The 22978-nt window shown below is 39.8% G+C and overlaps 1 protein-coding gene across 18 annotated transcripts in view; it reads left to right on the forward strand.

The window, feature by feature from the left end:
• ZNF536 (zinc finger protein 536) overlaps positions 1-22978 on the forward strand; it is a 444743-nt gene that overhangs the window by 365796 nt on the left and 55969 nt on the right. For 4 of the 18 annotated variants that reach the window (XM_087877037.1, XM_087877038.1, XM_087877036.1 and 1 more), the window contains one exon: positions 1551-1591. The exons of the other annotated variants lie outside the window; for them this stretch is intronic. In XM_087877037.1, coding sequence (XP_087733163.1) covers positions 1551-1564 — 14 coding nt within the window. In that variant the 3' untranslated portion in view covers positions 1565-1591. The remainder of the gene's footprint in view (positions 1-1550; positions 1592-22978) is intronic. 18 annotated transcript variants of the gene reach the window in all.

Below are 22978 nucleotides of genomic sequence, written 5' to 3' on the forward strand. Positions count from 1 at the left end.
CTGGGAATTTTCAAATGTGGCAATTATTAGAGATTCATATTAACAACAAAACAAGGCAAGTTGTGCACAGTGTCTTTTAAAGACATGCTTAAGATTCAGCAATCCATTTAGTAAGCATCTACAAATTTACCAGCATTAAATTGAAAAAAAAAATATGCATAGCAATTGCTCAGGAGTACAATTTTGATGATCAGATGCAAACTCAGATTTAGGATGAAGGACTTGTGCCCCCAATTATTTGACCACCTGGTGCTTCAAATGGTTGTTTGGGGAACTGGCACAAATCCACCGCAAAGATGGACGTTCAGATAGCAGAGAAACATGGAAAAGTAAGTTCTTGTCCCAAGTCCAACTCTCTTGCTCATTCATTTGGTTGCTCATATTTTCCTGAACTTTACTTACTTGCTACTTTTTAATTTAAGATTGAATCCAAAACTGTCTTCAGGGCAAAGCTATTTATTCTTAATCTGTCTCTATTTGGGATTGAGAAAACATAAAAGTTTAAATGCAGGTCAATTCAGGTAATTATTTTCCTTCCTTCCTTCCTTCCTTCCTTCCTTCCTTCCTTCCTTCCTTCCTTCCTTCCTTCCCTCCCTCCCTCCCTCCCTCCCTCCCTCCCCCTTCCCTCCCTCTCTCTCTTCCTCTTCCTTTCTCTTTCTTCCTTCTTCTTCCTTCTTTCTCTTCTCTTCTCTTCTTCTCTTCTCTTCTCTTCTCTTCTCTTCTCTTCTCTTCTCTTCTCTTCTCTTCTCTTCTCTTCTCTTCTCTTCTCTTCTCTTCTCTTCTCTTCTCTTCTCTTCTCTTCTCTTCTCTTCTCTTCTCTTCTTCTCCTCTCCTCTCCTCTCCTCTCCTCTTCTCTTTTTTCTCCCCCCACATCTAACTCACATCTCTTCCCAGAGATGTCATCTAACTCTATACATTCTTCATTATATCTACCAAGCCGTGGCCTCTGAATGGGATCTCAGACCTTGCAAGCTGGCAAGTGATGCCAGCAGGCTTGAACTGCCAATTCCACCAGTGGAATGTGGACAAGTCAGGGAACTGTTCCCACGTGCATGATGCTATCAGAGGTGGGGAAAGGAAAGACTGCCTATGTATGGGCTAGAGGCATTAAGGCATTCACAATCAAGCTGGCTTCTTCCGTTGTACCAAAAAGAATATTACAACATTACTTTAGGCTGCCAACCTGTACCCAGATAACTGGGAATAAGTCTTGCTGAGATTGCTCCCTTAGCAGACACAGCAGGGCTGTGCTGTGAATTTTGCAAGTTACTATGTTTTGCATACACTTTTGTGTCCTCCCCATCCCTCCCCTCCATCCCACCCCCCGCTTCCAAAATCCAAATTTAAACACTGAAAATATTTTGTTGTTGTTTTTGTTCAATCTTTTTGATGTCTGGAAAGGGTGAAGGAGGAAGAGACTGCTAGACAATAAACATGTATGATGAAGAGATAACGGATTTACCTTAACCTTTGTAATGTTGTGCGATATTTAAATTTATGTTGATTCCCTCCATGTTACATGCAAGTAATTAATTTTGTCTTACTGACAGATGATTCTCAGTGACTGATTTTCAAGAGAAAATCCAGACAGGTATTTCTTTTATAAAAAAAAATGAAATTTTGCTTTCATTCAAGATGGCTTGCATTTGTGTGTGGGGTGGGTGGGTGGGGGTTTTTGTTTTCATTATGGGGAAAGGGGGCAGCTATTCAGGTGGCAGGCTGAATTCTCATTACCGTTAATAAATCCCTGATAGTTAATTGTGTGAAACCCTGCCAAGGGGAGGTAGGTTTGCTGCTTCAAACAATGCACTTGCTCCAAGATGTACCTGAATCTGAGTCTTAGAAAAGGCATGCAGAACAGAACAGAACAGAACAGAACAGAACAGAACAGAACAGAACAGAACAGAATTCTTTATTGGCCAAGTGTGATTGGACACACAAGGAATTTGTCTTTGGTGCATATGCTCTCAGTGTATAAGGAGAATAAAATACATTCATTAAAAATAAAAAGATACAACACTTAGTGATAGTCAAGATTACTAATAAGTTAGCAAATCGTACTAGGAAACAAATAAAAACAATATAATTGAAAGATACAAGCAACATGGTTATAGTAATAAGTGGGAAGAGATAGATACTAGTAAGAATGAGAAGAAGAATGGTAATACAGTCTTAGTAAATTATTTGACAGTGTTGTGGGAATTAGTTGTTAAGCAGAGTGATGGCATTCAGGAAAAAACTGTCCTTGTGTCTAATTGTTTTGGTGTGCGGTGCTATTTTTACATTTGCTGGATTTTATACTTTAGAGTCTGAGCAGTCATATTTTTGACTCTTCACTAGTTTACTTGTTCCCACTTGTCTATAAACTGGGAGAACTCTTCCATTAACAATCATATTTTGTTTCATCTCATCCTGGATACTACAACTGGGTTCACTTGATGGAGAAGGCAGACTTTGCCTTTTTATGATATACGGAATAAGTCTTAAGTAGCTCATGTGATAAACCCAGTTGAAATAAACTGGGCTTAATCAATTATTTAGTTAACTGTGATAAATCCAGTTGAAACCCAGTTTAAATGGTACAAGACAGGCCAAACAATTCAACTTCAAACTTTGGGTGATGATGGCCAGGATTATTAACTGAAAAAAATAAAGGAATAATTGTCAAAAGATGAGGAAAGAATGAACTGCTATTAGGACAAGCAAAATAAAAGAGCTTATTTTTTGTGGCTAGAGAAAATGACAAAATTTAAGGAAATAACCTTGGAATTAACTGGATAATTCCAAGGTTATTAATTATAGGCCATTAATTCATCAGTGTGAAATGCTGCATTTGGTGCTGGCATCTCATATTTTTATCTAGATGAGGTTTGGAGTATACGAGTATATCTTAACTTTCCCAATGCTGGTACTTGGGCTTTTATGCTGACTCTCTTTGAAAATCCCACCTACTGATCTAGGGACAAATATTTTTAGTACTTTACTGTTTTCCCCATGGTGACTAAATGGATAGTGCACTTGAGTATATCCTTGAGTCCTTGATAGATCTGAAGCATCATTTAGTCTTAATGCCACACGGTATACTAAAGTGTAATTTGTTATTGTGTGTATGTAGGCAAGAAGGGACAAAATGCAGCTTTGATTGGCCTTCCTCACGTTCCTCAAAGTCTTTCCTTTTCTTCTCTCCTTTTTTTTGTTCCCTTTCTCCTCCACTCTCCTCTCCTCTCCCCTTTCCTCTCTCCCCTCCCCCCTATCCCCTCCCCTCGCCTCTCCTCTCCTCTCCCCTCCTCTCCTTTTTTGTTCTCTTTCTCCTCTCCTTTTTTCTTTCCCCTTCTCCTCTCCTCTCCTCTTTCTTTTTTCCTCTTCTCTCCTTTTTTGTTCTCTTTCTCTTCTCCTTTTTTCTTTCTCCTTCTTCTCTCCTCTCCTCTCTCTTTTCTTTTTTCCTCTTCTCTCCTTTTTTATTCCCTTTCTCCTCTCCTTTTTTCTTTCCCTTTCTCCTCTCCTCTCTTTTCTTTTTTCCTCCTCTCCTTTTTTGTTTCCTTTCTCCTTTCCTTTCCTTTTTTCATTCCCTCTCCTCTCCTCTCCTCTCCTCCCCTCCCCTGCTCTCTTCTCATTTGGAGTTCCTCAGAATTAATGTTCTCCTATTTTATTCTTTTTTAAAATTTGTTTCTGCTGTAGCTTCATCATCATTATCTTCTCTCTCGCTCTCTTCTCTCTTGTCTCTCTTCTGTGAAGGCATTAGTGAAGGTAGCCCTACCGATGCTCTTCCTATTGTCCTTCTTTCCCACTGAAGTATGGGAAGTCAGGAAAATTTGGAAAGACACTCGGTGAAACTAAGTTAATGCAAGACCAACAGGCTTCACCTCAGAGATTTTTTTAAGGAAAATTGTCTTTTCATTGCAAGATATTCTGGAAATATCCCTCCCACCCCCCAAGCTGAATTCATAGTACTAAGGTAAAAAAAAAAATGTAGGAGAATTTTTCTACATGGCACAAGTTTATTTAAGGAAATGAGAGGTTGATTGCTTTAATATTGCGCTTTAAAAAAGTGCTACCTCAAAATATTATCCGAGAAGCCTTACTTGAAAGATACAATGGCGCTGATGATTTAAAAATAATATTGAGATTTCAAACAGTAGGAAAGCTATGCCTAGCTTCTTATTTTGAAAGAAATAGAGTACTGCGTCTGATGAGCTTAATGTTCTGGAACAAATTTCAGGACAATGTCTAATAAATTTTGCTCTAGTTTCCTTTGTATATTTTAATAGAAAATACTACTAAAAGTGCAAAAATAGCCAGCTAATACATATTGCATTTTTTAAAAAATTAGTGTACGAAAAAAGAAAGGGAAAAAAAAAGAAACTCACAAAAGAATATATATTTCTTGAGAACAAAATAAAACTCAACTCGTATAAAGCATTCCTGTCATGCTTTACCATTAAATTAACATTTAAACCAATTTATTTAACAATAGAACAAAAATGGGACATTAAGCATATTAAATAGTATACGTAGCCCCGTTTTTTTAAAAAGCAGTCCTTCAAACAGGACTTCTGAAGGTAAAATACTTGTTCAAATATAGAAACAGGGATGGGTTGTTCAGACCATTTTATAATTGATAGCTAATGGGTATCCTTCCGGCCCTATAGTATTTGTTATTTTGAATTTGTAAAAAGCCTGTGCACAATATTCATTACCGCTGTCCTCTTGTTAGTTTCCAGCCCTTTGGCATCGAGTTCAAAAGAACGTAAGCATCTGCAGAAACCAGCGAGTCTTTCAGAACAAAATTAATATGTAAAAATCACATCTGTCCAAAACGGAGCTGTATTTTATATCCATAAAACCAACGTAATATACCCAGACTGTGCTAACGGTTAAGATATAGTGGATAAGTATTAAGTAATTCTAATATGCACTTTGTCTTGAGAATATTAAAAAATGCTTTATGGCATTCTTTGCCATAATTTCTGCAATCACCAGTAGCAAGGCTATCCACTGAGGATTACAGAGTAATCTGTAGGAAGGTGCCGTCCCATCTTTTCTACTGTAGAATCCAAGTCTTGGACATACCATAGAGTTGGGATGGCAAACCTATGGCACGCATTCCCAAAGTGGCAAACGAAACCATGTTGCCCGGCAAGCGCAACCTTGCCTGTTTGTCGTCCGAATACGCGTGAGACAATCAGCTATCCTTCATGCGCACAGCAGTGCCAAAAAACGGTGTGCACATGCGTGCCGGCCAGCTGATTGTCAGGTGCGTATGCGCACCAGAACCCAGAAATTCGGCTTTTCCGGAGCTCAATCCCTTCGCGTGCGTGGCTGTGACAAAAATTGGCCTGTGCATGCACATTAGCCAGCTGATTGTTGGGTGTGCATGCATGCTAGAACCTGGAAGTTTGGCTTTTTTGGAGTGTGGCCCCAATGAGCATGCACATGTGCGATGTTTCGTCATCACTGCCATAGGTAATTTATATAGGTTCTGGTGAAACATTTACCTCCCAAACCAGTGGTGGGTTTCCAACATTTTTACTACCGGTTCTATGGGTGTGGCTTGGTGGGCATGGCATGGCTTGGTGGGCATGGCTTGGTGGGCATGGCAGGGGAAGGATACTGTAAAATCTTCATTCTGTCCCCAATCCAGGGAAAGGATACTGCAAAATCTCAATTTCCTCCCAATCAGCTGGGACTTGGGAGGCAGAGAATAGATGGGGGCGGGGCCAGTCAGAATCTTTACTACCGGTTCTCCAAACTACTCAAAATTTCCGCTGCTGGTTCTCCAGAACTGGTCAGAACCTGCTGTAACCATCTGTCCCAAACCCTGGTGAGAAACAACACTCCAAATTTCTTACCCCTGGTCAGGATAATTGGAACTTCCACGAATGGTGGTTTAGCAACCGCAGACTTAAATCCTCAACAATTGTGTTGACTCCACTTCTGAAGAGCCGAGAAGCCGCAAAGAACTTTGATCTGAAAGATTTACAGTAAAAACAAAATGTACAGTGGTACCATGGTACTCAGTTGTTTTGAAACTCATCAAATTTGGTACTCAATACATTTTGACGTGAAATTTTTTTTCCCGGTACTCATTGTTTGGTGCTCAATGCACAAGCTACAATCTTCGGTTGCCTTGCGACTCACTACATTATTCCTTATGGGAAAAAATTGTTTGGTACTCATTGTTTTTGGTACTCATCACACCTTCCGGAGCCAATTAATGATGAATGCTGAGGTACCACTGTATATCATGCGAGACTAACGTCTCGGTCAATGTTACTGAATACATCAAATTGACTGGGTTCATCCATCTCACTCTGCAGTGCACATGGTTTGCAAACCACAACAACTGTTTTTGCACATCATATTAAGCATGTTTTATGATCTCACTTATTAAAAATGGTACTAAATGCAGAAAGGACAGAGAGTGACTTAGTTCTAAGGATTTTTTTTAAGGAAGCCAATGAGGTTTGCAAAGACTTTGTTAAGTCTTATAAAATTATATTGTGCATTTATCCACGGATGCCCATGAATTGATGCATCCATGTTTACGTTGTTGAGGAAGGCAAATGTCAAACAGATTGGAGTCTCACATGCAGCTGACTTTCATAAAAATGTGAATGGAAATCCAAAATATTTTCATACGTCTACAGATGCAGCTATCATGATGAGGATTTTAGACAAAGATAAGTTTAACACTCTATGTCATGGCATTATATATTTCTTTTTCTGTAAAATGTCCTCCACAATGTTATGAAAAGGTGAACAGGATCTCTTCAAAGGAAAGTTCACACTGTCTAAAATCTCCATTTAAGATTTAGTGCATTCAGTAGTCAGTATGTCTTTCTTTTGTGTAAGTACTTCTTATTACCTTTATACTTATAATGGTCCCTTCTGGGGCCATTTCCTACATTGTCTTTGTCAAGAAATTCCATTTAAATTCCTTAACTGCCTGTTTCTTCTTAACATTACTTCATGCCCACTTGAGATAGGACACTTAAGATGCCATTAGCTGGTTCAAGTTTTCCCATTGTGGGAAAATGTGGACTTTTGTGGTGTCTCTACAAAATTTACTCGACTTGGACAAGATGAAATAACAAAATTGGTGATTTCTCATTTACATTTACATCTTCATTGTTTGCAGCATGCAAGAAATCCATCAATTTCCTATGGGAAAGCCTAAAACATACTCACTTGTACACCTAGTATACCATATTTGTTGTACTACTGTTATAATTTTTGTCTAAAGTCATATCTAACTTATGTTTGTTTATCAAATCTGTATGGCCTTCCACGTCACACACAAAAAAAGTATCTCTGGGTGATATACAACACTTAATTAAAAAATAAAATAAAACATTCATTACTAAAAATCTGTAAGAAACACAGATGATTTAGAGAGGATGATGTTTGCCACAGTAAGGAAGCCATCCTGAGATCTCCCTGGTCCCATAGGAGCTCTAGGTCTGAAATTAGAGCCAGGTTTTGAGGGACCTGTGGAAAGTTAAAAGGGATGGAGCTAATCTCACTTTGGAGGGAAGAAGATTCCAAAATGCAGGTCCCAGGGAAGACCCAACTCTTGAGATACATCAAGTGCATATCCTAGATAGATGGGACCGGGGTGAAATCTACTTACCTTCCCTACTGGTTCGGAAGTGTGCGTGCACATCACGTGCAATTTTAGACCCTCTGCACATGTGCAAAGCCTTCTGCACATGCCCAGAGGGTCAAAAACAGGTTAAAACCGGGAAGTAACGACGTCCGGATGGGTGGGCGGAGCCTCGTGCGGCTGCCGCTACTGGTTTTCCAAATTCCTTGTGTGTCCAATCACACTTGGCCAATAAAGTATTCTATTCTATTCTATTCTATTCTATTCTATTCTATTCTATTCTATTCTATTCTATTCTATTCTACTCTACTCTACTCTACTCTACTCTACTCTACTCTATTCTATTCTATTCTATTCTATTCTATTCTATTCTATTCTATGAAAAACCAGAGAGAGAGAGAGAGAGAGAGAGAGAGAGAGAGAGAGAGAGAGAGAGAGAGAGAGAGCAATTCAAATCCTTTATATCAGGGGTGTCAAACTTGCATCATTACGGCAGCATCACATGATGTACTGCAACTTTCCCCCTCTTCGCTAAACCAGGCGTGGGCGTGGCCAGTGTGTGATGCATCCAGCCCGCAGGCCGCGAGTTTGACAGCCCTACTTTATACTGTAGATCAGTCCAATGTTCTTGTTGTCCTGAATAAGGAGGTAGAAATTGGGTAGATTGTTCTGGTAGTAATAAAATCCAGAGGGCTATTAATTATGCTCACAGCATCCGTCTTCATTTCTCTTTAGCATGTGTGGGGCCCTCTATTTTTTCCCCCAAAAAATATTCTATTAGTTTTTGTTACGTATGATCTCCTTTTTGTGAATCCATGCTGAATATCTTTAATTAAATCATAACTTTCCCTGTTTTGTCCCTGATTAGTGTTTCCAATATCTTCCCCACTGCTGAAGTTGAGCTTACTGGTGTTTAATTTCCTTGATCTTCCCTCGAGCTGTTATTGAGCTGTTATTAAGCGTGTTACATCCGTGGCCCCCTTGCATTGCTGCGTGCTTTTTACCTTTACACTTTTAGAGCCCACTTTAGACTCCTTCACAATAGGTAGATGCCCTCATACATGCAAACACATACCTGAATTTAGATTATGTCTGGAAAACAATCTTAAGTCTTCGAAGGAGCACTCTCAAGTGAAGGAAACATCACCGTTTAAAGGACTCACAAAACATCTACAGCAAAATTCCTTCCATTTGCTTTCCTTTCTGGGTGCTTTGTGGATGCTAACCAGTGATGGGATTCAAGTAATTTAACAACCGGTTCTCTGCCCTAATGATTTCTTCCAACAACCAGTTCACCAAACTGCTCCGAAAGTTAACAACCGGTTCTCCCGAAGTGGTGCGAACTGGCTGAATCCCACCACTGATGCTAACTCTGTCCACACTTTCCTGCTATAAAGGCCAAGATTATTTGTCTTCAGCATCGTTTCTTAAAAACAGTCAAAATCATAGTTAAACCCTGTTGGTAGATTAAACGATATATAGATAGATATCAGCAAACAGCCATTGCCCACTTAAGGTGAGAATTTCAGACAGATGATTGACAGCTCTTCAGAAGGACTAAAACTGGCTTAATTCCAAAATCTTCAGATTAATCACCAGTTGATCTTTGGGTTAGTTCCCAAAATGCTTGCATGTTGCTGTGAAATTAATTCACATGATGATTTTAAGAAACATATGTACGGTCCCATCATTTGGTCTTTAACTCAACATGTTGGGCAGAAAAGGGAAAAAAATACAGTATAAACCAGTAGTGAAATCCTCCCTGGATTGCCACCGGTTTGCTGCCTGTGCATGTGCGCTGTGTGCCAAATGTGCAATGTGCATGCACATGCACAGTGCACGCCAAAAGCATGTTTGGTGCGTATGTGCAGTACGTGCCAAATGCATGCATCAGACAGAAGAAGGAGGCTTGGGAAGGTAAGTAGAACAGTGAGGAGGGGAACAGCTGTGCTGCGTGATTTAGTTTAGCTAGAAAGCAGGATTTCCTGCTTTCTAGTGAATATAAACCGCGCGACACAGCTGATCGTCGGAAATACTGGTTCGGATTAACCTGTAGCTTTTTTTAAATTACTGCTTTGCCTGAACCGGTGCAAACCGGTAATGTTTCACCCCGGTATAAACTCTTGAAACCAAGGCGATATACACCTCTTTCAGACACCCCAGAGTCTGGAATCTTTAACAGAATATTTTCTCTTTTCTTCTCTTCCAAGTTGGGTGGTGCCTGCTGCTATAATGACATTTTATATCTTCTGCTCCAGAGAGTATCATCCCAGGGAGCCACAGGTGTTCATTGGAATTACTCGCACATTTGTTGAATTGGCCATTCTGTCATTAAATGAACTTAAAACTAAAAAGCCTTTGGCTGAGGAAAGTGACCAATAGAGACAGACTTTGGATTATCTGATATCCCATAACTTAATCATATGGCTTTTAAGAGTGGGACGTGAACAGCTGTGTCTCACTAATATCCCTGCGCTATGTGTAAAGCGATAGGCTTTTGCTCTAAACTTATTTTCAGAGGAAGAAGGGCATTTCCAGAAGGAACATAAATATCTGGCCTTCACCGTTTTGGTTCCTCGGGACAAAATTATTCATCACCTGATATTTATTAAGATGGCTACCCTCTGTAATCTATGAATAAGTGAGATCCATCTGTAGGGTTATTTTTCAGACTTGGAGTGAAAAGTTTGGAGATCACCGTTCTTTTTTTTTAATCTCATAGATACCACATCTGTATCTTCATTTACTCCTAGGAGTAGATGAGACAGTATTTGTGTTCTTTTAAACAATAACAAAAAAAGAGCCCTATCTCCAATCTGATCACTGATATAATTGTCCTTTTTTCCCTTCCAGTTTCTTAACGCTCCGTGCATTTAATACGTGCATTCCAAATCTGTTCTTCCTATTAACTGTTAGTTTGTGCTGTTTTCATTGCTTATTACTCAAGAATGTGTGCTTTAATAATATTAAAAACTAAGACAAAGAAACTGTAGATTAGAGACTTTATTTTCAGGGTAAAATGATACGGATAAGTGAGCGTCAACTGACCAGAAATTATTTGCTTCTGTCTGTTAGACACGTAATGGAGTCATTTAACTAGTCAAATTAGGAGCTGTAGAAATGCACTATGCTTCATTACGGAGTTCGAATGGGCACCATTTTACATTTACGTCAAAAATTATCTCATAGCAAATTAATGTTTTCATTGTGCTGAAACACCAAAGCGATGCAGTATTAGCACCACCTAGGGGCTACTCTTAAAATAGTTGCATCGAACTCGGCAAACACATTTCCGTGTAGAGGAAGAAAACAAGGGTGAATAGATTAGCTTTAGGAGGTTCGAGGCCTTGAACCCCCCTTTTTTTCTTAAATTAAGACAATGCACCCAGTGTGGGTCTGCCACGGTAGCGAATTTGGGAGACACACAACTTAATGTAAGCTGGTGGCAAAATAACTCTCGTCTGTTTTACCACCACCAATTTTGGAAATGCTGGGATGTCTTCCAGTTGTGAAAAAAAATTATCCAGCTTTCCCACAACCTGCCCAGGGTCCTGAATGGGTCACACTCCAAACTCCAGACTTATCACGTCCCAACATATGCACCACCCATGCAAAGCTCAACTAGATAAAACAGATGAAAGGGCTGCAGTAGAAAGTAAGACAGGTAAAGGTAAAGGTTCCTCCTTGTACATACGTACTAGTTATTCCCAACTCTAGGGGGCAGTGTTCATCTCTGTTTCAAAGCTGAAAAGCCAGCGCTGTCCGAAGATGTCTCCACGGTCATGTGGCTGGCATGACTAAATGCCAACGGTGCATGGAACCTTTGTTACCTTCCCACCAAAGGTGGTTCCTATTTTTCTACTTGCATTTTTTACGTACTTTCGAACTGCTAGGTTGGCAGAAGCTGGGACAAGTAACGGGAGCTCACCCCATTACACCCCCTGGCACTAGGTATTCGAACCGCTGAACTGCCGACCTTTCGATTGACAAGCTCAGCGTCTTAGCCACTGAGCCACTGCATTACAATTGTCTATTGAGAAAATGGAATCTTTGTCAAAAAAAAAAAAAAGCAAAACAGCTACGAAAGACCATGGTCCTGACAAATGTATATTAGGAGAACCAGTAGGGTAAGCTAAATAAAAAAAGGGAAGTGCATATTTAAGATATTTAAGTAGTGAAACGAGAGACAAAGTCAAGAAGAAATGGGTGCTGAACAGATCTGAACTGAATATGAACACACGTGATTGATCGGTACAAGGGAAGACTGTTTGGAGAGACAACAAATGAGAAACAAATTGCAAATACATACAAGAGTAGTGAAGAGATCAAGACAAAGAAAGTTATGATTGGACCAAGTTAATAAAGAACCAAAATAGAAAGAAGTTTATGAAATTTGTAAAGATGGTGGAAGAGGAATGGTTCGTAAGGATACAAAGGTAGAAAATAATATATATAGTGAATGATACTGGTGTGTAAGCTGGTTTTAGCCCGTTCCTTTCTTTTTAACTCACACTTTTTAATTTCTTTGGTTCATTGTCTTTTAATCATTTCCTGTTCTCTGCCTATGATTGATTGATTGATTGGATTTATTTGCCACTCATCTCATAGTGGACGACTCTGGACAATTGCTTTCCTTGAAAATAAATATCGTGGTATATATGCATATGTGTTGATTTGCACAATTAAATGGCTTCGGGTATACAATAGTTAGATGGCAGAGTTTGAGAACTGTTACACATTTCAAGTCTTTGACATAGAGTTAGGTTTGGCTTTCAATATTGGGATTGTGATCTCCTCCATTCTTTGACAAAAACAGGTTAGAATGGTTTAAACTTAGAAAATTCTGTGAAGGTTAGCCAGCTTGTATGAGAGATCAAGCTGGCATTTTTCAAAATTACTTCAGGAAAAATATAAGCCCTGAAGATCTACACTGTATATTGCTTGGATGTTGTTGTTGTTGTTTTTGTATATCGAAGTAGGAATTGTCAAATTTGACCTTACTCTAAGAAACAGTAGTTTGTGTCACCTAAACAGCAGAAAGGTTTTGTTGATGTTTTCACCCAGAAAAAGAAATGTGATATATAATAAGGACAATGATGTGTAAAATGTTGCAGGATGCAGGTTTCAATAATTCAATAATTTAGAATAATAGGACTTACGGGTTTTGAAAAACGGTAACTCCAAATTCCCATTTTATTCAAACTAACACAAGAAAATGTTGAATCCAATCCAGGAGCTTGAGGGCTCCTGGATTGGAGCTGAAAGGCAAAAGGGATGCAATATGCTCCGTCCCACATGTTGGGGTAGACCAGGTGCCTCGATAGAAACACACACACACACACACACACACACACACACGCACATGCACGCACACACACACACACACATATCAGTATTTTCCACCGGGGGGGGGGGGTAGAATTCTCTTGTGAAAGCATGATTTGTGACAACTGGTATTTACCACATCAGGTGGACATTTTGGGCTCTAACAGGCTCCCCGATGTGCTAAAAACCACTTTTCATCATATAGAGGAGAGCTGCAGGCACAGACACAGGCACACACACACAAAGAGAGATAAACTCCTTGTCATGATACCGATGAGCTAAAATAATATCAAGATGATTTGGCCACGAGAAGTGGCCAAATGAGGGACTCGGTTCTTCTGTGTGATGCGGAGGTGTAGAATAGAAAATGTACGTTCTTCACCTCATGAAAAAAATGGTTTGATCTTACTTATCTTTGAAAGAAAGTAAGAACTCTTCCATACTTTCCCTCTCAGAAACTTTGAGAAAAGATTGTGGGATGAGTAGATGCAAGAATGAGCAGCTTATATGCAATTGTTTTTTTTTATTTGTTTTTTTTTAAATTTGATTTATATGCCGCCCTTCTCCGAAGACTCAGGGCGGCTTACAATGTGCTCAGCAATAGCCTTCATCCTTTTTGTATATTTATACAAAGTCAGCTTATTGCCCCCACAAACTGGGTCCTCAATTTACCTACCTTAGAAAGGATGGAAGGCTGAGTCAACCTTGAGCCTTGGAGAGATTCAAACCCTGCAGTAATTGCAGGCAGCTGGTCTTAATAAGCTTAACAACAGGGTGCCTTAAACCCCTGTACTACCAAGGCTTGTTCCTTGTGTGTGACAGAAAGATTCTATCTATCCTTCTCCTTCTCCTCCTCCTTTACATTTCTAAGTTAAGTGAATTTCGTTGTATGGGTATCCTCTGTATACACGTACAATGACAATAAAGTTGTTGTTATTATTATTATTATTATTATTATTATTATTATTATTATTATTATTATTATTATTATTATTATATTTCTAAAGTAACATTTAGAGGAAACTTTTTTTTTTCAGTTGGAGTTTGGTTCTGTCTTGCTTATGCCCATCATATCTTCAATTAAAAAAAAAAAGCAATCCTTTTCCATTTCATTTTTGTTTAAAATTTTTCCCCTTAAAGATTGTCAGTTTTTTTTTTTTTTTTAATTGCAAACATATTTGCCCAGGAACTGAATGTGAATTATTTTGAATTTAGGAAAACTTTCTGAAGCCAGAAAATATGTAGAACAACTTGCCTCCAGAAGTTGTGAATGCTCCAACACTGGAAGTTTTTAAGAAGATGTTGGATAACCATTTTTGTGAAGTGGTGTAGGGTTTCCTGCCTAAGCAGGGGGTTGGACTAGAAGACCTCCAAGGTCCCTTCTAACTCTGTTATTCTATTCTATTTTATATTCTACCACAGAGGGCAGGCCCAGTGTGGAAATTGGGATATAGAAAAAATATCTTATTGTGGAAGAGAATAAGTAGAATTATTGCTGGAATGGTAGGCCCTCTGCTGGTGTTTGGTCCTTGGCAAATCCTCTACTTTGACATTCTCTGGAGCCAATCTCCTCCTCCTCCTCTTTCCTTTTCTTCATTCTTCTTTTCCTCTTTCTCTTTTTTTCTGATTTGCTTCTCCCTTCATTCTCCTTCTCCCTTCATTCTCCTTCTCCTCCTTCCTGACCCCATCTCTTCCTCCTCCTCCTCCCTTTTCTTCATTCTTCTTCTCCTTTCTCTTTCTTTCTGACTCCATCTCCTCCTCCTTCCTTTTCTTCATTCGTTTTCTGCTCCTCCTTCTCTTTCTCCCTGATTCCATCTCTTCTCCTTCTCTTGCTACAATTGAAAATCTTTTAACATCAGTTTTTGTTACTTAATCTGCAGAAGGCAGTTAGCTGTTCCTGCTGATTTTATGAATACTTTTATTATATTATTATTATGGTGAAACATCAGCTTTTTTAAAACCATTGAATAACAACATAAAACCTGACTCCTTCCTAAATATCTTAAATAGCTAACTGTTCCAGAAAACTTCTCAACCCATATGGTTTCTGCATTAAGGATGCCCACCGATTATTGGTAAATATTTAGAAATATATATCCCAATATTTTATCCAGTTTCTTTTTGGGGAAGTAGAATTTTGAGTTTGGTTTCTCTTACAAAAAAGAAAGCAACAATTCTTTGAGAAGTTTTTTTTTCTATACAGAATGCAATGGGCTCATAGTGTAAGGAACAATCTACAATTTTCATGGAACACAGCTAGAATTACATTTATCTCTGACACAAACAATCATTTCTTCATTAAAACACTGCCTGTTAACTATAATAGGAAGACAAAAAAAATCATATTAATTGTGTCAAGTGCATCATTTGTGTTAGTACATTGTGTGTTTCTTTTTCAAAATTTCAACACAATGCTTTTTGCTGGTGAATGTGGGGATTGCTCCCTGTTTCCATACAGCTTATGCTACTGTGTTGGATGGGTGGGTGTGTAATTTTTTTCTTTTGTAGTTCTTTGACTGGTGTTAAACCACACCAATACCGAGGATGTTAGCTAGTCAGGTAATGAAATAATTTAACCTGAACTATCCTCTTCTATTGAATGATTGAACTGCTTATTCCAACTCATCTTTTTTCTGACAATGTTTTGATAAATGTTTTAAACATTGGGAGTGGGGAAGGATTGGGGCAAGGCACTGTGGGCCACTGGCTACAAATTAAACTCAAATACGGGAAGATCAGTATTTCCTGACATAATCTTTATTTAGGGAAGATGGCTCTAAGCAAGATTCTTGAAGTTGATATTCTCCAGAAGAACTCCGGATGAAAATATATTCATAATCTGATCTTTCAATTAATGGTGCATTAATTGTCTCCATAACTGAGTCCATCCATCTTCTGCTAACCATTCTATTCTTCTCTTTTCTTCCACTTTGCTCAGCTTTCAAGTCTTTTCCAGTGCACTAGGTCTTTGCATAATGTGTCCAATGCAGAAAAATCAGAATCTGGGTCATTTATGCCCCAAGTGAAAACTCTGAACTGATTTTTTTCTCCAATAATATCCATCTATTTGTATGTCATCCAGATCATGGTTGTCCCAAAAGTGTGTGTGTGTTTGGGGGGGGGTGTTTCCCTAAAAGGCAACTGGAACTTTTTCATGTTTTGTTTGAAAACATTTTGCTTCCTATCCAAGAAGTTACTTCAGTTCTAAATTAGAACTGAAGAAGCTTCCCGGATGAGAACTGAAATGTTTTCAAAGAAAACACCTATTCTGACCTAGGCCTCCCAAGATCATGAAGCAGACTCCTCGTCCTGATAAAGCCCCTTTTATTTAGTTTTAAGGGAATTCCTCTCCATCAAAGTCCCGGCCAACAGTCTTTCAAGAGATTTCACAACTACAGACCTTTATCAGGCTTGGAGAGCTGCCAGGCCTATATCTTCCAAACGCAACTCTGTAGCAGACAATACTTGGCAAGAAGTCAGGAACAGATCTTCACCCTCATGAATTGAACTAATTGTCTCCTGCAAACTCCTCTCCCCTTTCGCTCCTCTTTATTCCCTATGGGAGGGGCCATTCACCGTCCACCTGTGGCTTTACTCCTGAGTCGGCCCTTGTTCCTTAGCTGTTTCCGTCTCCTGGCACCTCTGTGCATGCGCACACTGGGAACAGGCTCCAGCTGTTCTTCTGCCCCACTGATGTCCAACTCCAAAGATAGCTGGCAACTGTCAGATGGCCCTGACCCCAACTCTGCCTCTGACGCAGAGCCCTCATCAGAGCCTTCCCCAGACTCCAGGACTGGCCCATGTTCCTCCCCAACCTCCTCATTGTATAGACTCTGCCACCAGCTCCGCTGGCTGCTGGCGGGCCACAACAACACCAAGAAAGTCCAGTTGGATTTCTGGGGATCCATCTGTTTTCTTGGTCATCCATGGTATTTTCAAGATTCTTCTCTTACTCCGAAGTTCAGAGGCCTCACTACTTTTCTTATTCTGCTTCTTTCAAGTCCAACTTTTGATTCTGTACAGTGTCACGGAGAATATCAAGGCCTGCACAATTCTGATTTTTATCGTTATAGACACATTGGCATAACTTTTCCAAAGATTTCATGGCTGTTCTATTAATGGCTAGTCTGCAGCATATTTGATAGGAGGAAATTAGCCCCCAATTAATTTCAGATTCAAATGTCATAGGAAAGACAAAAATGTTTCCCATGGCTATATGCTTCCATTTTGTTCTTCTCGCCTGGATATATGGCTTACCTACTGATGTGAAATTTGTCTGCCAACTCTGTGATAGTTCAGCTTTCCTGTTTACCAAGGCTAGACTGAAGGATTCAATGATTTATCATTATTCCTGTTGGGTTTTATGTAATAACTTTGAAACTCATATAAAGTAATGATCCACAAACTCTTTTAATGTTCATTATAAAATATGAAATATTTCTGAGAACCATTGCAATTATGTGACCAGACATAACTGTTTCACACATGAGCACATGCAGGGAGGTTTAACATAACTTTATTATCTTCTTGTCTTTCCCTTTCATTGATGTGATAATAGTATTTTAATATTTCTTCTAGAGAAAAGTTAAACAATTTTGGAATCTCTGCTGAGGCCTAGTTTATTGGTTCTTGCAACAAAGTATTCAAGGGTAATTGTATTTATGATTAGAGTGACACTAATAAATGGTGTATGTATAGAATAGATATGTGGGTATATATATATATACCCACATATCTATTCTGTACATCTATTATATATATATATAATGTCTTTATACACACACACACACACACACACACACACACACACACACACACATATATACACATCACAAAACTCAAGTAGACAGAGAAAATGAAATATTTATAATCAGTTCGTTCCTTTAGGTATTTTTCATTTGTTCATCACATGCAAGTTAAAATGTACCTAGATGGCCCTATACTGTAATTTACTGGAGGGTCTAGTGAAAACTGACCAGGGGAAAAAAAACTAATTGCAGAGGGTAAGACAACTCAAGTCAAGTCAACTGAAGTCAACTGAAGTCAACTCAACTCAATTCAATTCAAGTCAATGTTTATTACAGTCAAAGACCAGCGCAAGTTAAAAACACTCAAGGAATATCCAGTTAAAAATTCTAGAATAAAAGAATAAATAACAAATGAAATCAAAATTAAAACCACAATTTGGCCTCCAATCTGCCAGTTGCACATGAACAAAACACCGCCTGGCCTAACTATTGATATAATTTCAATCCTTCAACCGTGAGGCCTGTTGTGTTTAAATACTAAAATGCAAGAGAGTGATAATGCAAAAGGATTTTCTGCATTAATTATCTAAAATAGCTGTGATGGATTAATCACCTGTTTGACGATGAATCCCCAGTGCTGCTGCGCGGAATCTAGCCACCTGCACCGAGGTGAGACAGAGGAATACGTGAGTGTAAATCCCCGTTCTGATGATCCTTTAGTGCAATGAGATTTCTCCGATTATAGCCATATGATGACAGGGTGAATTCCTTCATCAGTATCCATTCCATGTTGGAGACCCAGCATGAGGTACACATAATACTTGACTTACAACCATCATTGAGCTCAAAATTTCCATTGCTAAGCAAGGCAGTTAGTAAATTAAAGTAAGTTAAGTGAACATTTACAACCTTCCTTGCCACAGTTGTTAAGTGAATCATGTAGTTGTTAAACTAACTCAGGTGTCCTATTGACTTGGTTTCTCAGAAGCCAGCTGGGAAGAACACGAATGGTGATCACATGATCCCAGGACCTGCGACTATTGTAAATACATGCTGGTTGTCAATTGCCTGAATTCTGATCACATGACCTTGGGGGATGCTGCGGTGGTCATAAGTGTGAGGACTGGTTATACCAGGGGTGAAATCCAGCAGGTTCTGACAGGTTCTGGAGAACCGGTAGTGGAAATTTTGAGTAGTTCAGAGAACTGGCAAATACCACCGCTGGCTGGCCCCAGAGTGGGGTGGGTATGGAGATTTTGCAGTATCCTTCCCCTGTCACACCCATCAAGCCACGCCCACCAAGCCACACCACGCCCACAGAACCAGTAGTAAAAAAAATTGGATTTCACCACTGGGTCATACATCTCTTTTTCCAGTTGTAACTTCGAACAGTCGCTAAATGAATGATTGTAAGTCGAGGCCTACCTTGTTTTGACCCAGCTCCCCAAACACAACAAACCCTCTAATGTGAACGCAAAAGATTCCTTGATTAGGAGCACCAGCAGCCCAGGAAAAAAGTTTCTCTCTCAGGCTAACAAGTTTGTCCGGCAGGGAGATGAATAGTTGCCTGCCATACCTATTCATCTCTGCCCCCTGCTTTGTATCCCCAGAGCTAGGTTGGGGCCTCGTTAGCAGTGGTAGCTCTTCCTTCCCAAGGATCAGCCCACAGATTTCCACTGCTCTCCTCTCCTCTCCCTTCTGTGCATCTGCGCGTCAGGCACTGGATCCAGCTGTTCCTCCTCTTCCTCATCAGCCACCTCCAGATCTGGGGGCTGTTGACTCTCCATCTGAGGGCTGACGGACAGCCCAGGCTCTGCTCCTCTCTCTCTCTCTCTCTCTCTCTCTCTCTCTCTCTCTTTTTTTTTTTGGGGTGGGTTATGTTAGCATCTTCTGCACTGAAGACGAAAAACACAAATTCAGTTTGAATTACACCACTGTAAGGCCCTGAAGTGAAATGGCTTACTCGGTTTTTCCTGCTTGACAAACACACTGTGACTAATGACACGGTGGAAAGGATGAGCCACGGATGTCTGTGAGAAAATAGATAGGCTTTTCATTAAAGGCGGCTAATTTGAGTTGTTTGTTTAATTCATTAATTAGAGTGATATCCTCCACAATCAAGTAGACTCTCGGCAGCTTATGACAGCCATCAATACAACACCATAAAATGTCCACGGTAAAAACAAACTAAGGTAAAATAAAAACAGCCGTATAGAATTGCACGCATCTCTATGCAAACATTCAGTTTCTCCACAAAACGTAATGTTATTTTATTTTCTTCAGAGAATAAAAGAGTGCAGCCTAAGAAAGGGTGCCCTTTTTCTGAATTGGCTTTTTATGTGCGGCCATCAAGTAATTCCACTGAATAAGAACAGCTCCTTGTGGAGCAGAGTTTTAACTAAATCTTCTACAAGCAAAGGGATCTTTTGAAGTTGGATATTTGTAAGTCTTCCTTCAGCTCCTTCAATCAACCCCAACACTCGTTTGGTGGCCCTCGTTTATTCTCATACTTCAGGAAGACTGTGGGAGTCAACTAACTATGTCATTGTAAAATTTACAACCTGCTTTATTCCAGAGGCTCTACACCCATGATGGTGAACCTATGGCAGGCGTGCCAGAGATGGCACGGATAGCCCTCTCTGTGGGTGCATGTGCCATCGCCAGATGCTCTTCTGGTTTCCAGCATGCACATGTACACCAATCAGCTGGTCTTTGTAGGTACTGGAGTGCCGGAAAATGGCTTGAAAAACTGCCCCAAACCAGGCCATTTTTCAGGCCGTTTTCGGGCCCTTTTCGGGCCGTTTTTTGGGGCCAAAAAATGGCCTGGAAAACAGCCTAAAAACAGCCTGAAAATGGCCTGAAAAACAGCCAAAAAAAACCAGGCATGTACATGCCGGCCAGCTGATCTTTGGGTTTCTGGCATTCCGCGGCACGCACATGCACCCCCGGTTTGGGCACTTGGTGCCGAAAAGGTTCACCATCACTGCTTCAGACGTTGCATAAGATACTAAGATGTTAATATCTTAACACCAAGATTAACACTAGACCAACAATCAAGAAGCAAACAAGAACTCCAATCAAGAAACTACCAACTCATACAAACAAGCTAACAGTAAATAACAGCCCAATCAAGGAACCACCAAGTCCACTCCCATCAACACTAGTATATACCATGAATGCAAATTCTACTCCCTTACTAGCACTGATAATGTTACCTAGTTGGGTAATGAAATGTCTGCAAGAAAATAACCAAGCTTAGAGAGCACCAAGGACCTCACAGCTAAACTCTGAACTACAAATATTCTCTTCTATCAAAGAGCCTTGATAGTAAAGTGGTTTAGTGCACCCTGTCTTTAACACAGCTGCCTGAAATTTCTGCTGGTTCGAATCTCTCCAAGGCTCAAGGTTGACTCAGCCTTCCATCCTTTCTAAGGTAGGTGAAATGAGGACCCAGTTTGTGGGGGCAATAAGCTGACTTTGTATAAAATATACAAAAGTATGAAGGCTATTGCTTAACGCATTGTAAGCCGCCCTGAGTCTCCGGAGAAGGGCGGCATATAAATCAAATTAAAAAAATAAATTAATTAATATCTCAAGCTTTACACTTTACTCACCTAAATCACTTACTGTATTTTTCGGAATATAAGACGCACCTTTTTCCCTCCTAAAAGGGGGTGAAAATTTAGGTGCATCTTATACACCGAATGTAGCCCCGTCCATCCACTGGCCCCCGTGCTTTGGCCTCTGCCTCCCAGCAGTTTACCTCCTTGCAGCAAACAGCAAGAAGAAACAGCCCATTTCTGCTTCAGCACAGCCTAATTAGCACAAGTTGATTGGATCAGCCTCCCAACTCTCAGCTGTTTTGCGAGGGCCTCTGCTGCTTGCTGCAAGGAGGTAAATTGCTGGAGCAGATTTTTTTTTTTCATTGTGCTAATCAAGCTATGCTGAAAACAAAAATTAAAGTAAAGCAGGCTGTTTGCTGTTTGCTGCAACGAGGCAAAATTACTGGGAGGCAGAGGCAGGTTTGTTTTTCTTGTTTTCTTCACCAAAAAAGGTAGGTGCATTTTATAATCCGGAGCATTTTATGCTCCGAAAAACATGGTAAATCACCACTTTACTGAAATATGCCTACTGAACTAACTCAGGACTGTTTTTCCTAGTTTCTGCAAGCTTTAATGTTGCCCTTTGAATCCCTTCCAAATTCCTCAATCTTCCCCAAGCCCCATCCTTTGAAGACCTCCCCCTCCCCCCAAAAAAATCTTGGCCGCATAGCATAGCCCATTAGAAGTCCTACAATCAGTGGCAACTCAAACAAATGAGAAGTATGCCCTCCCAAGCTTAAATTCCTGGTTTCCAAGCGAAGTTTTCTTAAAGTTGTTTTCTGTAGCCAATTTTGTACAGTGGTTTGGCATGACAAGCGAGCTGTTTTCTGCCCACTATCTTACGGATTATGGTGGCATGGAAAGAACTATCTGAGAGAGACAGCTGGAGTGTTCAAACCTATCTCTGGGTAGACAGAAACCATTGATGTAAATATATGTCTGATGCAAATAGAGACTTCTTTATTCACTTCTGAAAAAAAAATATATACATATATACTATATCTAATATTATAGCAAATGAGAATATTGCTGTTTTAGGAAGTTAAATAAATGCTTTCCCTCCAAGCCTCAAGATCAGAGGCAGGGATTTTCATCTGCCGGAGAGTTTGGGCTGTTGAATGAGATTACGTTTCCATGGAATTGTTCAAGACAGACCGGATTTAGTGATTCAACTTAAACTCTTGTTAAAATATACAGGGGACTTCACTTAAACTGTGCCTTAAAAGTAATAGAGCTAAGTTTGATTTTGCAGGAGCTCTTTTTAATTTATTCTCACGCGAGTCACCATCTTTTTGGGTGTGCATACACATGTGGGTATGTGTGTTCTTCTACAAAATCCTTACAGCCTATGTGGGACATTATTTCCCTATCACTACATTTTTGTTGTTGCTGTTAAATTCAGCTTAGAAGACACTGTGAGGTGTTCCTTCGAATCACTGTTGATTCATGGCAATTGCCTAGATTAGTGCCTGTAGTTTTCATTGGCAATATTTGGGAAGGGGTTGGCCTCTGCCTCCTTTCTAGGGCCGATAATGAGTGGCTGGCCCAAGATCACCTGGCTGGCTTTGTGCTTAAGGTGAGACTAAAACTCGTGGTCTCCCGGTTTCTAGTCCAGAAATTATGGCTCGGTGGATATAATGATGAAAATATATAGGGCATATGTTGAATGGTCTAGGAAGAGACATGAGGTAGAGTGGGTG

Source organism: Pantherophis guttatus, chromosome 11 (genome assembly GCF_059756535.1).
Source record: "Pantherophis guttatus breed Tessera chromosome 11, ASM5975653v1, whole genome shotgun sequence".
Taxonomy (NCBI): domain Eukaryota; kingdom Metazoa; phylum Chordata; class Lepidosauria; order Squamata; family Colubridae; genus Pantherophis; species Pantherophis guttatus.